The 16951-nt window shown below is 44.4% G+C and overlaps 1 protein-coding gene across 7 annotated transcripts in view; it reads left to right on the top strand.

Annotated features, from left to right (window-relative positions):
• The window catches only part of xirp2a (xin actin binding repeat containing 2a), a 114289-nt gene extending 98225 nt beyond the window's left edge, over positions 1–16064 (top strand). For all 7 annotated transcript variants that reach the window (XM_015952418.3, XM_015952419.3, XM_015952422.3 and 4 more), the window contains 6 exons: positions 85–165; positions 3125–3179; positions 3533–3636; positions 4145–13241; positions 15514–15647; positions 15728–16064. In XM_015952418.3, the coding sequence (XP_015807904.3) occupies positions 85–165; positions 3125–3179; positions 3533–3636; positions 4145–13241; positions 15514–15608 (9432 nt within the window). In that variant the 3' untranslated portion in view covers positions 15609–15647; positions 15728–16064. The remainder of the gene's footprint in view (positions 1–84; positions 166–3124; positions 3180–3532; positions 3637–4144; positions 13242–15513; positions 15648–15727) is intronic.
• Positions 16065–16951: the final 887 nt, after the last annotated feature.

Raw genomic sequence — 16951 nt, 5'->3', positions numbered from 1 at the left:
GACACTTGTGAGCTGGAGGGGTTGTACATGCGGCACCGTGGGAGGGATTCTGTGTCCGTGTTCACATTCCTCTGTGTCTGACAGGAGATGTCGAGCTCCTCTGAGGTGACAGTAAGAAGCAGTGCAAGAGAGATTGTTCCTGCAACAACCCACTCTCGACAAGAGGTATTTCTACCCAACTCATGACTAGCGTGTGTGGCTCATATTGAAGCAGCAGCTTGTTTTTTTTGCCAGGCCCACCTGTAGAGCCCCGTTGAAATTTGACTTGAGCATTGTAAATTGTTAGCGAGGCGCTACGAGACGACATTTGTAGATATCTCTTTAAATAAAGAGCATAACATGAAAACATTAACTGTAAAACAATGTGTTTTGTCTCAGTTGACTGGCCAAAGGTGTGCATTCACGAGCAAGAGGCATCGTTTACAGCCGTAAGAACGGAAGTGCGGAAAAGTGCTTAAAGTTGTAACACATTTTTCCACCTCTAGATGGGGTCCTGTGCCTGCTGAAAGTGGAATCACAACTGCGATAACAACTAGCTAACACTTACGTGAGCCAGCTAATACTGAAATAAACCACAAAGTAAAAAGATCCATACTGTTGGACAAAATATATTATTACTTACAAGTCCAGTGGCAACAAAGCCAGGTCATCATCATTCCGTGGTTTTGTAGCCTCTTTTAGCTTCCTCAAACTAGTGTAGATCATGCTGATGTTCACTCTAGTATTAGCTCTTTCCTTTGCCTACAAAGACATTACTCTCTTACTTTAACTTCCAGACTCCATCATAATTCCAACAAAAAAGCTACTTTTTTCTTTTTGTGCTTTTATTGACAATCAGTGAATTGAAAAAGCTAACTGCTCGCATAACAGCTAACAACCTTAAAGTTACTACCATGGATGTCTACATCAAATTATAGTCAAAAATATTTTGTATTGGAAAAATAAAATAAAAAGTGATTTTCTATCCCCTTTTGTAAAGGAAAAGTTTTCTCGCGAGAGCACACGCGACATTTAAGCAGACATTATAATAATGCAAACGAGAGGCGCATTGATTGGTTGAGGGGTGTTGGCACCGTAGATTTCGCTTCAGGATCTCTCTCCAAAATAACATACTTCTGCCTAAACGTTTGAATTTCAGGCAAGTTTCTCATGTTGGAATGGCCCCTCTTTCTAGAAGAATCCTCGATGCCATCTTCACCTCTTATTGCCCCAAATGTTTTTTTGCATTCTGGCTTAAAATGGCTAGCACTGACACCAATACTAGTGGGGAAAGTTTTGAGAACAGCACCACTAAAAATAAAATCAATCCACGTGTTCCTGGTAGAGTGGTCCGATTTTGGTAAAACAAACTCATTTATGTGAGGAGTTTGGCAGTCAACAACTGAGCAGCTCACATGTGAAACTCGCTTCGACATTTTCTATTCTCCCAATTTCACGGGGGAAGCGAAGCCGTGCGATCTATGGCTGCGTTGCTCTGTGCTGTCCATATATGGTACTGTACATCCTGCCTTTGTGACAGCATCAAGGCCAGAAATCAAGATTTTGTTTTGGAGTGCGCATGCGTGTGGAGTGCACGTGGGCTGGTTGAAGAAGCAAAGCATAAATATGGGCTTCCCGGCCCGTGAAAAATCATTAGGAAGCCATTATATATACTTATTCAAGTGGAAAAGTGAGAATTTCAGGTGATGACTCCTTTAAAGCAGGTAAAGAGATTCCCCCATTTAGCTTGGTTTATGCTTGACGCATTTACTTTCCGCTTGGTGATGCGGCTCGCGGATGGAACGCGCTTCACAACTTGCAGCGTTTATGGTTCATGCGGCTTGTCTCTGCGGTGAGCCAATATTCTCCCAAACTGTAGGGGGCAGCATGGAGCTCTACGGCATGCATCCAACACTACACCATAGTAGAAGTAAAAATTACTGTTGTTTACAACATGGCATTCCAGCATTTTTTAACAGCGTCCTCGTCTTTTCCGACAGTGCGAGCTATTTCTCTCCAAGAATTATTAACAACATGTTGATCACGGTGATCTTTGAGAGCTGAATCATACAAATGTCTGTATTTACGAACCTCTGCCATACTAGTTCTTGCCAGTCCGCCATGTTTTTCCGCGTCCGACTGTCCGCGTGGTTAGAAAATTTCCTAGGTGCACAATGCGGAAAATTTTGGCCATGCGGAGGCGCGGTGGAGGAGGTGGTTGTTAAAATGACGCTATTGTGCCACGCGGAGCCGTGCGAACCTCGCGGAGGCGTCAAGCATAAACCAAGCTTTAGAGCACCTACCTACTCCACAAAACTAAGTGCAGTATTTGGCCAGCAGAGGGCAGCAGTGACCGATATGATACTGGTCAAAGCTCCAGCTTAAAGTTTAGAAAACATATTTAGTGTTACTTTAAAGAGAGAGACATTAAAATGTTTATTTCGTACAGAAAATATGTCTTAATTGGAAAATCTGGGCTGTCACGTTAGGTAGCAGAATCTTAGGCAAAATTTGTGAAACAACAATTTCCACCGAAACCGCAGTGGAATTCAGATTATCATTATTATTGTTTTCATGTGAAACTTTGTATCTTTATTATATACTCTGTGTATAACAGATTTTACATCATTTAAAGTTTAAAAGGATCATGGAAAGTTGGACTTGAGATAACTGAGCTTGTATCTTTAACACTTGTACAAAATCACAGATTTTGAACATTTTACCTTTAAGCTATGCCCAACCAATAGAGAGTGATGATGTCATTGCACCTTTGCAAAAACTTCTGAAAACTATCCTTCTACACTGAGCTCTGAAACTGTCCCCTCTCCCAAGTTTGGGTCAAACTCTCCAGTAATAAAGAGCTTTCTGCTGAGGTCCGCTCACGTTTGGAGCGAAAACGGCATTAGGCTAACATTAGCTTTCATCAGCTGACACATTCCCAAATCTAATTTCCAAATTGTTCTTGGGCCTTACTGGACAAATTTGATGTTATAATTTCAGAAAACAGCTGCACACTTCCAAGCATCCTCAGAATAATTTTTTTCTTCTAAACTCAATTAAATCAAGTTAATGCAAAGCTTGTCATTTGTGACTGATTAAAAACAAGTTAGTGTCCATTAAAGATCTTCTGCCATCTTTTCTACAGGTGATCCACCACAGCACCGTGGCCAGCAGTTATGGGAACCATTCCAGTGAGACAGGTGATGCTGCTCATGCCTTTTATATTGTAATTTTTACGTTTTTAACACAGCGCCGCTTGTGTCCTGTATATTAATGATCATTCCTGCTATGGGGCAGAATAAGGGATGAGCTCGGTAAAGGCGTTACAGAGCAGATGATTTCCTATTCAGCTCACAGCAGCAAATCTAATAAGGGCAAAGTCAGGAAGGTGGAATGTTGGGGAGTGGAAATTGGGCAATCACAGCTGCATGGTTACAGAAAACGAAAACTACTCGGGTTTTTAATGAAATGATTTATTTCCTTTTCCTATTCCCCTGAGCCTCCTCACTTTGAATGACTTAATGAGGCAGCCTTCTTCTCGTGTCTAATTCAGTTATGCTTGTTGGAGGGGAGGACCTACCAAAGGTTTCCACTCAGGCTTTGAAGCAGCAGTATGAAAAAACGATTGAGGAAGCTGCACCAGCGAAGGCAGTGAAGGTAATGATCCTGTCTGTTTATCTAAAAAGATCATAGTTTGTGTGTTTTTTGATGGCGCATCAGTACGAAGATGAGGCCACATCAGGAAATCATCGAAAGGAAATTGTGCGTGCCGCGGGCTGGTGTGGGGCTAAATTGGATTGGTTAAGACATTTGAAGCTCTTGTCATAAAACAGGCAGAAGCTGCAACCTTTTGCACAAAGATAATCACTGAATTACAAGAATTACCATTACTGCCTACAGTTTAGCAAATATTTCAATCAAGACCGTAATTATGAGAGCGTTTGGATAAAAATGTGTAATTTTTACTATTTTGAATGCATTCACGTCCTAATTAGAGTTGATTTTACATCTGAAATAGAAGTTTTTATATCAAAACTTGCATCTTAAATTACCTTCAGCTTCTGTTGTCTTTCCTTTAGGATTTCCAAAGAGAACTGATCAGAATTTTCTAACAATTCTCTCCTTCCTTCATTTCCCCACGACTGGACTAATGTGTAAACCAAAGGTTGATGTGGATTTCAGCCAGTTTCAGTGGGCCCCGGTTAACCAGTCGTCCAAAATGTCCACTGCGTCTAGCTACAACACCTCGTCCACCGTTAAAACAATGGCTGCTTCGTCTGTAGCATCCACCTCATCTCTGAATCAAGAGGCAACAGAACGTTTCCCTCCCCCGCCGGCAGACCTGCCTCAGCTGTCACAAGAAGTCTCTGAATACTCTTCTCAGTCTCAGGAGAAGACCTCCCAACAGAAGTGCACTTTTAATAAGGAGCAGTACTTCAAACACAAGAGCATGGCTGAGCTGAAGCGCCTCTACAAGCACATACATCCGGAAGTGCGCAAAAACCTTGAGGAAGATTTTATGAGTCAGCTCTCTGAAGCAGAAAAGGCAGCATTTGAGAGCGCAGAGACGACAGGTGATGTCCAGCAGGTGCGCCACATGTTTGAAAATGACGACAACAGCTCCGGTGAATGCTCAAGCCCCGACAGCGAATACCTGGAGTGGGAAGAGATCCTCAAAGGTGAAGTGCAAACAATGCGCTGGATGTTCGAAAACAAGCCCTTAGACGCAATCAAAGACGATTCCCCAGATGAAAGTGAGGGGAAGAATATTGCTCAACAGGAAATCATTGCTGGCAAGGATGTCAGGTATACAGCTTGGATGTTTGAGACTCAGCCCATGGACGCTCTCGGGACCGAGGCTGCAGAGGACACCGAGCATTCTCAGAAACAGACGGACCTGGCAAGAGGAGATGTCCGTACCGCAACCTGGCTTTTTGAAACTCAGCCGCTGGATTGCCTAAATAGGATTTATCAAGAAGATGAACAGGAGATGTGCTGCGTTGTCACTAAAGACATCACTGGTGGTGATGTAAAAACCGCCAGGTACCTCTTTGAGACCCAGCATCTGGATTCCCTGGGTAAAACAGAAACCATCGAGGAGAATCACTTCCTGAGCTTGAAGTCGGAGCTGGAAGAGGTTAAAGGCGGGGTGAAGATGACCACCCGTAGGTTTGAGACGCAGCCCATGTGTGTCATCAGAGGAGACTCGGGAGAGATGCTGGAAATCACCACAATCCGCAGGGAGGAGACGGAGAAGGGAGACGTGAAGACCTCACGGTGGATGTTTGAAACCCAGGCTTTAGACATGATCAACAAAGACCCTACCAAGGTAAAGCTGATATGTGGCATTTCCATGGAGAACGACTTTCAAGGAGGCGTGAACAAGGGCAGGTGGCTTTTTGAGACAAAGACACTTGACACCATCAATGATGAGGAATGGGAGTGCTCCAGAAAGCAAAAAGAACAGGTTGTTGGAGCTGATGTGAGGAAGCACTGTCTTGTTTTTGAGACTCAGCCAATGGACACACTGAAGGATAACACCAATGCACGACCGTCGGTCGTGGAGGAGATTGTAGGGGGTGACGTTCGATCAGCCAAGCATTTATTTGAAACAGTACCCATGGAAAATCTGAAAGAGCTGCCTGAAGTGGGAAAACTTCAGAAAATGGTAACATCTGAAGAAGAGAAGGGGGATGTAAGGCATCAGAAGTGGGTCTTTGAGAGCCAGCCGCTAGAAAGCATAAGAGAGGAGAAGAAGGAAATTACAAAAACGGTCAACATCGAAGCGCTGGACAAAGGAGATGTGATCAGTTATAAAGAAAGGTTTGAAACTATGGATTTGAGTAAATGTGAAGGAACAAAGAAAATCCAAGTTGAAGGTGTTCAAAGTGGTTCTGTTAGGTCCAACAGAGAACTTTTTGAATCAGCCCCAATGTACGCCATGCAGGACAGCTCTGGCCATTATCACGAGGTGAAGACGGTGAGGCGGGAGGAGATTGTGAAGGGGGATGTGCGCAGCTGCAGGTGGATGTTTGAAACACGCCCCATCGACGAGTTCGACGAAAGCATCAACAAATTCCAGATCATAAAAGGAATTTCCAAACAGGAGGTTGAGTCTGGAGACGTCAAAACAGCCAAGTGGCTGTTTGAAACGCAACCACTCGATGCCATTAAGTTCTTCAGTAATGTTGAGGAGGAAGAACACAAAACTAAAGAATACGTCAACATTGAGAAAGGGGACGTGAAAACCTGTAGGTGGCTCTTTGAGACCCAGCCGATGGACGTTCTGTACGAAAAGGTGGAAAAGAGCGAGACCGACATGGAGGAAGTGCAAAAAGGTGACGTGAAAACATGCACCTGGCTTTTTGAGACGCAGACGCTTGACAACATTCGTGACCACACAGAGAGTGAGACGATTCTGAAAACCTGCACAGTAAAGCAGGAGGACATTCAGGGAAAGGACGTGCAAATGGCTCGCTTCCTGTTTGAAACGGAGAACCTGGAGAACATTGTGAGCGAGGACAGCGGCTCTTTCAGGAGAGTCACAGAGATCGACGTCCAGTCAGGTGATGTTTCCAGGATGAAGTACATCTTTGAGAATCGCTCCTCTGACATCATGAGCTCCACCTCAGAGGAAACGATGCAGCGGCTGAAGAAGCAGCAGGCCGAGGACATCCAGAAGGGGAACGTGGTCAATTGTACCTGGATGTTTGAAAATCAGCCAATCGATGCCATCACTGATGATATCACGAAGGCGAGGGAGGTTCGGACCGTGACCGATGTCCAGGGCGGTGACGTCAACAAGGGGCGTTTTACTTTTGAGACTTATTCTCTAGATAAAATCAGAGAGGAGTCCTCTCTAACGGACGTATCGAAACTCACTAGCATCTTTAGAGAAGACACAGAGAAGGGAGATGTGAAAAATTACACCATGATGTTTGAAACTCAACCACTCTACGCCATCCGGGATAAGGAGGGCCATTATCATGAAGTAACCACGGTTACCAAAGAAGAAATTATGAGAGGGGACGTGGTGGGGGCACGGTGGCTGTTTGAGACAAAGCCCCTGGATTCGATTAGAGACTCAGAAGAGGTCTACGTTATTAAAGCTGTGACGGAGGAAGGTATTAACAAAGGAGACGTTAACTCTGCCCGCTGGAGGTTTGAAACTCAACCCATTGATGAAATAACAGAAGACATCAAAGTGAGGTCGAGGATAGTAGCAGACATTCAAGGCGGCGATGTGAAGACAAATAAGCAGAGATTCGAGACCGATGAGATGTCTCAAAAGTACGTCAGAACGGTGAGTGTGAGCGAAATCCAAAAAGGCGACGTCAGATCCGCCACGTGGATGTTCGAAACCCGCACGATCGATGAAATTCGAGGCGACGGCGAAGAGTACGACGGCATGGAGAGAGTTACTAAAGAGGAGGTGATGAAAGGTGATGTCAAGCAGTCTGTGTGGCTTTTTGAGAAGAACCCCCTTGACACAATCAAAGAGTGTGGTGGCACACAGACTGTCGTGGCAAAGGAGGAGATCCCACAGGCCGATGTAAAGATGACCACATGGCTTTTTGAAACCACTCCGTTAAACCAGTTCAACGAGAGCAGCGTGGAGAAAACGGAAATTATTGGTAAGAGTGTTAAAGAGACTCTCGAGGAGCTTTACTGCCAGAAAATGGTCAGTTCACAGGGTATTCTCATTGAGGCAGATGAAATCGGCGACGTCCGCATGGCAAAGTACAAACTCATGAACCAAGAGGCTCCGCAAATCCAAAAAGAAGAGATCATTAGAGGAGATCTGAGCAACATCATGATGAACCTTCTAAACAACAGGGAGACCACTGAAAGGGTCGTAACGGTTGACGAGCAGGAACGAGGGAACATTAACACCACAGTGAAGCGGCTTTTCAACCAGGAGAAAGAAATGAATGTTGAGAAAGAAGCGATTATCCGCGGGGACATCCAGGAGGCGATGAGCAACCTGCTCAAGAATGAAGGCTCCTCCAAGCGTGGGATTCTGATTCAGGAAGATGAAAAAGGCGATGTGAGGATGACGATCTATTCGCTTCTGAACAAGGAGGAGAACGTCAGCATGGGGAAGGAGGAAATAATTCAAGGGAACGTCAGCAAGACACTTCAGCGTCTACTCTCCAACTCAGGAGAAGATGATCCTAAAAAGATACGGGTCGGAGACACGGAAAGAGGAAATGTTAGCTTCTACACTACGTGCATTGAGTCAGGGGCCTTGGATTATCTCAAACAGTTTCAGTCTGAGGAAACTCAAGTAGAGGTGCAAAAGGAGAGCATCATAGGTGGCGACATTGAAGAAACAAAGATTTTGTTAAGGAAGAATCAGCAGCAGATAGGCCGCACTGTGGCAGAGGACGACATCGTTCCAGGAGACGTAGACGGCATTGTCAAGGTGTTCATGGCAGAGCCCAATGTTACGTACCGAAACCTGGAGAAAGACATTGTTAAAGGTGACCTTAGTGCAGCTTTAGATTCACTGTCCCAGGCTATCAATCAGAAAGTGATCATAGAGAAAGAAGAGGTGGTGAAAGGGGACATACCAATGACTTTGAAGTTCCTCGAAGAGGCAAAGCATCAAGCCAAGGAAATGGAAAAGCCTGAAATTATCAGAGGAGACATCAGAGGTGCCCTTCAGTCACTGGAGAAATCTGCAACTGCCAAAACGGACGCAAGTGTTGAAGATTTAGTTCCGGGAAATATCAAAGGGACCCTGAAATCCCTGGAGGAGGCGAAACAAGTGGTGAAAGAGATGGCAAAAGAGGAGATTGTCAGAGGAGACATTCACACGGCCATGCAGAGTTTACACGAGGCCACGAGTGAGAAAAAGACTTATCAGCACCAAGTCAGCGAACAAGGGGACGTTAAAGCCACCATTCAGCTTTTGCTCGAGCCAACCACTTCGCCGAGATCTCAACGCAGAGGCAGCGTTGAAGGAGACGTGAAAACGTCCATCAAATGTCTTTACGAGGGGCAGGAGACAACACAGGTGGAAAAAGAAGAGGTTGTTAAGGGAGATGTTCAGGGTGCTATAAAGTGCCTGATGCAGAAGAAGCAGTATTCAAACAAGAAACGTGTGCATCCTCCTAAGAAGGCAAAAATGCCCATGAAAAATCCATCAACTGTAAAGCAAATGGAGCATGAAAGCATGCATGAGGAGCAGAGTGAGGAAGTAGCACTCGCTGCAGCCCCCGTGGTGAAAAACCTCTCACAGAGCAGTGAGTCACAGAGGCACCATGAAAGCAAATCTGTGAAAACGCAGGTAATAACTCAAGAGGACCACTCTGTCGCTGTAGTCAAAACAGGCAATCCTGCCGGGGCCTCTCATCAGAAGAGCAGAGAAGAACAGAAGGACAAAGTGGTGCCCCCACAGAAAGTACAAGCTCCTAAGCCTATTACGATAAAGAACACACAAAAGACTATTCATGATCAAACAGAGAGTAAAGCTGTCGACGCGGCTCTGATGAAAGGGGTGCAAAACACAACGCAGACAAACGTCTCGAGCAAACAGATACGCGAGACGAAAACAAGCAAACAGGTGCTGACTGCAGCGACGGAGAAGACGGTGGTGCAGACCGTCTCAGAGCAGAAGGTGCTCGCTCAGAAGCAGAGCATCAAAAACCTGAAGAGTGAATATCGGAACCTCGACACTAAAGGGAAGGGAGCGGTCAAAAAGGCCACACCTGAGATTCACTTCCCCCCTCCACCCTCCTCGCCACCTCCGCCCTCTGAGTCGGAGTTCTCGCTTCCCCCGCCGCCATCTCCAGTGACAGAGAGCCCCGCATCACCCACATCCAGGCTTCTTATCATGAGGGAGGACAGTGATCTGCCTCCCCCACCTCCCCCGCCTCCTCCACCCATGGAATGCGTAAAGTCTGAGCCTGAGTTTTTCCCACCTCCGCCCCCTCCACTGTCCTCTGCAGGTGGACAGGATTTTCTCCCTCCACCTCCATCACAGCAAGAGCTCAATGCGTTACCTCAGCTTCCTCCTGCAAAGCAAGGAAAGCCTTTTGGTAAACATTTGTTTAAAGAGGCCAAGCAGCCGGAGCCACCCAAGCAGCTCCAAGTTAAACCCAAGTGGCAAAAAAAGCAACCAGCTCCTCCTCCGGCTTCCTCTCAGCCTCCTCCTGGCCAAGAAGCAGCAGCACCAGCATCAAGTAAAGAGGAAACTCAAGTTCAGGAGGCAAAACACGAAAAAGTCCTACAAACCAAGATGGTTAGCCAGACAAAAACAGTAGCAGTGTCACCAACGAGAATCCCAAGCACCCCAGTGATTAAACCAGAGCTAAAACAAAGCCCACAACCACCCAAAAAAGTGTTTGCTCCTCCCCTTAAACTGCCCTCACCTCCTGACCCAGCTCCAGCTCCTAAGGCGAAACCCTTCGCTCGCAAATTCAAAACGCCTCTCATGCTCGCAGAGGAACGGTATCGTCAACAGATGCAGGAGAAAGAGGAAACAGACAAAAGTACAGCTTCTACTCCCACTTCACCACCGCTCAGTACACAATCACCTGCTGCTGGCGCAGAGCCGTCTGCAGCAGATAACACTGAGAAAGAAGTGATGACAAAAGTCATAAGTCAAGATGAAATATTAGTAAAGGAGGCACCTGCCAAGAAATGCCCTTCCCAAATCCCTCTGAGCAAACCCTCGATCTCCGTCGTGAATAAAAAGTCCACCTCTGCATCTTCAAAAGTGTCCTTCGATCAAAAGCAAGCGTGTGAAAAAGCCCCACCCTCAGCCGGCGTTTCTGGATCTCAGTCTTGTCATCAGGCCTCAGAAAAGGAAATGCAGTCATGCTCGAGCGTGGTCGCTTCTTCAGTCACGGAGCAGCAGCGGTTTATTAAGACGTCCAGCAGCAGGTCCATCACTGCCACACACAGCGCCGTCCAGGACGACGTAAATCTTCAAAGCCAGCCCGCGGTCACACTGAAAACGGAGGACGTAAAGAATAATAATGTGCCTCTGTCGCAGGAGGTGAAAACCGGTCCCTCTCAGCCCACTAAAATTCCAAAGGTAACTCCGAGTTTCAAAGTGAAAACGTTTAAGATGCCAACAGAGAAGAATGAAGAGAAGTCTGACAGTTCTGGGCAGACGGGAATAATAAAAAGCGAAACACATTCACAGCAGGAAAAAGGTATGGCGTCGCAGAAAGCTGAATCAAAAGTCGATTTGGAAAGCAGTCGGCTGACTGCGGCGAGAACCGAGATGAAAACAGAAGTTAAAGAGAATAAAATACAGGTGTCGTCACCGGTGACGGAGGTGGAAGTGAAGGCTCAGGCGAAAAGGGGAAAGCAGGTGCAAAAAAAGGAGGCGGAAAAAAAGCCGTCGTCATCAGTTAGCGTTTCAGGAGCTAAGATGACCAAGATAGCATCTGTGCCGACTCATCAAGGGCAGGACCTTGTTTTGGCGTCCCACAGTCATCAAAGCGTGAAGGCGGAGCACATCCAGAGGCACGAGGAGGTTGTTGTCACTGAGAGAGTGTTTCAGCAGAAGCAAGAGGCCGTTCATGTGCAGCAGCAGCAAACCAGGCTACACGCAAAAGAGACACATAAGGCAGAAAAGTCCAAAGTTGACTCGAAGGACGCGGCGCTCAAAGGTACGAGCAAAACGGCCCATAAAGATGAGGCTCAGTCAGAGGAGACGTCGGCTGAAGAGAAATGCACTGCGATGCAGAAGCTAGTTGTTCAACTAAAAGAGCTGGAGGGCACGCCGAGCAGAATAGACTCCAGCACCGTCATGGCCGTCATACAGGAAGTCCCTGCTTGGGTAATGGGCTTGGAGGAGAAAAAGAATCTAGGCGAACTTGCTAAACGGCAAAGCAAGAAAAAGCTGAAAGAGATGCTGGCTTATATGAAAAGTATCATTCAAACAAAAGTCACCAGTTTGGAGAAAAGCGTTGTGGAAAAGGAGATGAAAGAGGAGGCGCCAAAGGTACCTACCACCCCAGACAAGAAACCGCTCGCTGGGGCGACTTCGAAGGCATCAACGGTTAGCATAGCCTCGTCCAAAACAGAGAAGAAGGAAGAGAAAAGGTTACTTCACGAAACTAAAAGCTCTCACGACCTAAGTGACGCGCCCGCTCAGAGAATATCCTCTCCGTTAGCTAGCATCCGCACGCCCTCGCCTACTTATATCACGATTGAATCGAGGAGAATCGAGTCACCCTTGAGAGTGACTCCGTCTCCTCCACCTTACAAGTCAGTAGGGACACCCCCACCGCCACCTCGTAAATCATACACACCTACATTCAGCAGGGCCACGCCGTCTCCCACCCTCAGCCGCTCAGACAAACTGATGAAACTGAGGGATACCACCGCCAAGCTTTCCCGTGGAATGACCCCACCTCCTCCCATGCCGGCGCCGGAGTGTTTGGCTGCTGAAAGGGAGCAGTCTTCCCCGTTTGACGACAGGGAAACTCCCACTGATAGGTGTGAGCATGGGTCAACGGATGTCATGGAGATGGTGGACTCCATGATGACAGTTAAAGACAAAAAGAGTTTCTTTGAGGAGGCGCAGAAGGCCGAGGTGAACAAAACGTACATCCGGAAAGATCCGATTGACATCCCTGAACGTCTCGGACCTGATGCAGAGGACGCCGGTGAGGCCGTAGCCATTGACCTTCTGCGAGAGGATCTACCAAGAGTTGATTTAACCAAACTTGTGAACAAATTTGAATCTCCTCAACCAAAAGTGTACGCGAGAAAAGAGCCCATTGTGATATCGGAGAGGCTGGGGAGTGACACAGAAGATGCGGAAGTGGAGGTCCACAGTCCAAGATCGGAAGAGATTCCAATATTCACCGTGAAAGCCATAAAGGACGTGTTTGAGACAGGAGAGCACGGTTCTCAGGCAGCCAGAGAACTTAGAGAACAAATAGAGAGAAGAGAACCTGAATCGGCCCATTCTGCACCAGCGCATCACTCAGAAACAACTTCAGTCACTGAGCAATTCTGCAGCTACGACAACTTGGGAAGCGTGACAAGAGAGACGAGGAGTGAGGTGCATTCTGGGAGCTCTATGATTCGAGGTAGCCCTCCGTCATACGCAGATGTTGTGAGGGGAAGCGTTCCAGCTGTCCCTGTGCCACCCGAGGCCTCTACAGAGGAACTGCTGAGGAACTTCCAGCAGTCATGGGCCGAGAGCCAAGGAGTTTTCCAGAACCTGAGATTTAGCGTCACAGAACAGAGGACTTCACAGGTCGTAACGCACCAGCAGGAGACCTTTGTGGCGGGTAAACGGAGCGGTGCGGCATGAGGACACTAAACAGGCATGTCGTGTGTTTAACTCGCTGTCTGTGATGGGATTTGAAGGCATCGCCTGCAAGCTAAAACTGGAAGGATTCTCATTGCTTCTCTTTGTTGACTTTTATCTGAAGTTTTCCTTGAAACTTCGGAGCATCGTGCATTCCAGGAAGTGTCAGTTTCACAGCTTTTGTTATTCACAGGTTGCACTTTGTTCTGTTTGTTCATGCCTCTGATGTGTGATGTGCCAGTGACGCTAACACATTCCACTAATTCATGGGTGTGCGGTGATGATTAGCTTTGCATGAAATTTCTCCAGCAAGTATGAAAAGAACTTAAATGTTTTAGTAAATATTTATTCCTGAATTAGTTTTCCAGACAGCTGAAAGTGCACTCGGGACTTCAAGGACAAGTCGTCGGTAGAAAATCTATTTTTATTCTCAGAACATTTTTCTTTTAGGCACCTGAAAGGAAACTTTTGCACTGACACACTCCTACTAATGAATTATTTTTGCTGTTACTTATTATAAATTAATATTTTTTGTGATAATTAAATATAAAAAAATGTTAACAGTCAAAAAGATAGTTTACTGAAAATCACTGATTACTCCTTTGGTTTTTTTCTTATTCAAAACATTTAATGTTTACCATTAATGAAGACAATATCAAAAACTTGTTTTCACTCATCTGGCTCAATAAACTGAACACATTTTTTTTAAGAAATAAAGTTCCAAAGTAAACTAAACATACTCTTCACATATACATACTTTATATCTTTATATATATGTACACACACACACACACACACACACACACACACACACCCGCGCGCGTGTGTGTGTGTGTGTGTGTGTGTGTGTGTGTGTGTGTATGTATGCATATACACACATATACATGCATATATACATATGTATATATGCATGTATATGTGTGTATATATATACACACACATATACATGCATATACATATACATTTGTATATATGTGTATATATACATATTATATATATATATATATATATATATATATATATATATATACACACATATATACATATGTATATATGCATGTATATGTGTGTATATATATATATACACACACATATACATGCATATACATATACATTTGTATATATGTGTATATATACATATTATATATATATATATATATATATATATATATATACACACATATATACATATGTATATATGCATGTATATGTGTGTATATATATATACACACACATATACATGCATATACATATACATTTGTATATATGTGTATATATACATATTATATATATATATATATATATATATATATATATATATATATATATACACACATATATACATATGTATATATGCATGTATATGTGTGTATATATATATATACACACACATATACATGCATATACATATACATTTGTATATATGTGTATATATACATATTATATATATATATATATATATATATATATATATATATATATATATATATATATATATATATAATATACTTTTTTCACCATTGCATGCTAGGTGTAGCATCCATTCAATGGCCCACTCTCGTACCATGTGACGATACAAAATTCATAAAACTCCAACAAAGTCAATAAATAGTGTCAAAATACCACAAATAGGTTCATTTTGACAATATCATTATTATTCATGATCAATTAATTTATTGGTTCCAATCATGTAGGTCTTAGTTACTAAGGAAATAACTTAAAGGGTCGCTTTGTGTCTCCACTTATGAAAGTAAAAAGTTCCTTACAAAACATTTGATATATTTGTACAATTCATTACTATTAAGGTAATAATGTTAATAAAATATAAGTATGCATGGATACATCTAAAAATGCACCAACTAAACCAAAAACTATTAGTCATTAAAAGGACTTTTTTCTGATTGAAGTAGGTTTCTGTTGAGTGTTTAAATCTTACATGTAGTAGATGGCTTTTTAAACAGCCTCAGTTTGGAGAAATAGAGATTAATATTGACTAGCCTGTCAAGCTAACAACCAGTCACAACAAGGCCAAGATCAAAGGTGGATTACTGCTGTCAGTTTTTTTGTTGTTGTTTCCATTTAAAAAAAACAATTAACAAGTATTTGCAATAATTCATTACATAGAACCCTATGGCTTTTTCCTGAACAATTAACTAAACTTGACTTGCTATTTCTATTTGTGTCAGTGGTTTGTTCCAGAGTTTAACTCATAAAATGTGTGTAAAATGTATTATTTTTCTTTTTTTTGGCAGAAAATTCAAATTCCAGAGTCCGAACTGTGCAGGGTGTGTCGGAAGAGGGTGTACCCCATGGAGTCGCTGATCGCAGACAAACAAAACTTCCATAAAGGCTGCTTTCGCTGTGACCACTGCAAAGGCAAACTAAGGTGGCGCCTCCTTACAAAGCCAAATACTTCCTTTTTCCCGCCACTTTAAAGGATTTTAACCTTTCCTTGTCTTTCAACAGCCTCGGTAACTACGCCTCTCTCCATGGACGAATGTACTGCAAACCACACTACAAGCAACTTTTCAAGTCCAAAGGGAATTACGACGAGGGATTTGGACAAAAACCGCACAAAGAACTTTGGAACAACAAGAACCAAACAAATTCAGCAGTGAAGTCACCAGCAACTGAAAAGAAAGTTATAGATTTCAAATATACCTCCATTCACGAGAGCGACGTAACCAAGTTGGTGGACGAGAACAAAAAGCCCACGAGTAAGATTTCAGTAGTGTGGCCTCCACAAGTTGGTTCTCCAAAGAAAACCTTTACCGTTGAGGAGGAGCTAAAGTTGGTAAAGCCGTTGTGGCCCCCTAAAGAGGACTCACCCCAAGAAAATGACCATTTGCATCAACCGGTGAAGCCTTCTTCTAGAGAAAGTGGTGCTGAAGAATTAAATGGACCCAAGGAAGCTCACAGTATGCAGAAGGATGAAGGGATATCGAAAAACGACAAACAGCCTAAAGAGACGTCTGACGTCCCGACCGCGCGTCTAGCGATGGCCGAGGAACCAGCAAGTGCCTCCCATACTCGAGTGCATGATGACTCTGAGGCACAGGGGAGCTCTGAAGTGGACCCTGTACTGCATGTTGAAGTGGGAGAGAAGGAGCAAAACAAAGAGATTGTAAGTGGAGGTGGAGGGAGTGCGGCGGGAAAAGAAGGCGAAAGTCCATCAAAGGTGGAGGAGGTTCAAGACGACGGACAAGAGGTCAAAAACACGGAACTGAAACAGGAGAGCCATCCGGATGAAAGCATGAAGAACGGGGAGGCGGTGAAGGTCACTTTGATAGATGAGGATACGACACAAGCGCCGGCAGTGAATGAAAATTCCAACAATAATAATAACAATAACAATAACCAGGCATTAGTTGACCTAGAACTCTTAGATCTGGGCTTCGCGGAGTCTGAGCTGCAGATAGACCCTTCGGTTTCTGAGACAGATGCAATTAGAGCAACAGATTTCTCCCAATCCGATCCCTGTGAAGAATCGGAATGGATGCCAAGTGAAGTGCTTCATCTGGCACAGAGAGATGATGCTTTTACGCTAGCAGATGCCAAACACACCGAGGCCACAGACTGCTGTTCAGACACAAATTTCTTTCCAGAGGGAAAGCTCACTTTGAAGCACACAGCCACTGAGCCAGAGATTGGCACATCCAGCTTCCTTGAGGATATTTTCGCCGGCCTGAG

Source organism: Nothobranchius furzeri, chromosome 14 (genome assembly GCF_043380555.1).
Source record: "Nothobranchius furzeri strain GRZ-AD chromosome 14, NfurGRZ-RIMD1, whole genome shotgun sequence".
In the NCBI taxonomy this organism is placed as follows: domain Eukaryota; kingdom Metazoa; phylum Chordata; class Actinopteri; order Cyprinodontiformes; family Nothobranchiidae; genus Nothobranchius; species Nothobranchius furzeri.
Note: the sequence above shows the minus strand (reverse complement) of the source record. Positions and strands in the feature narration are given on the sequence as shown.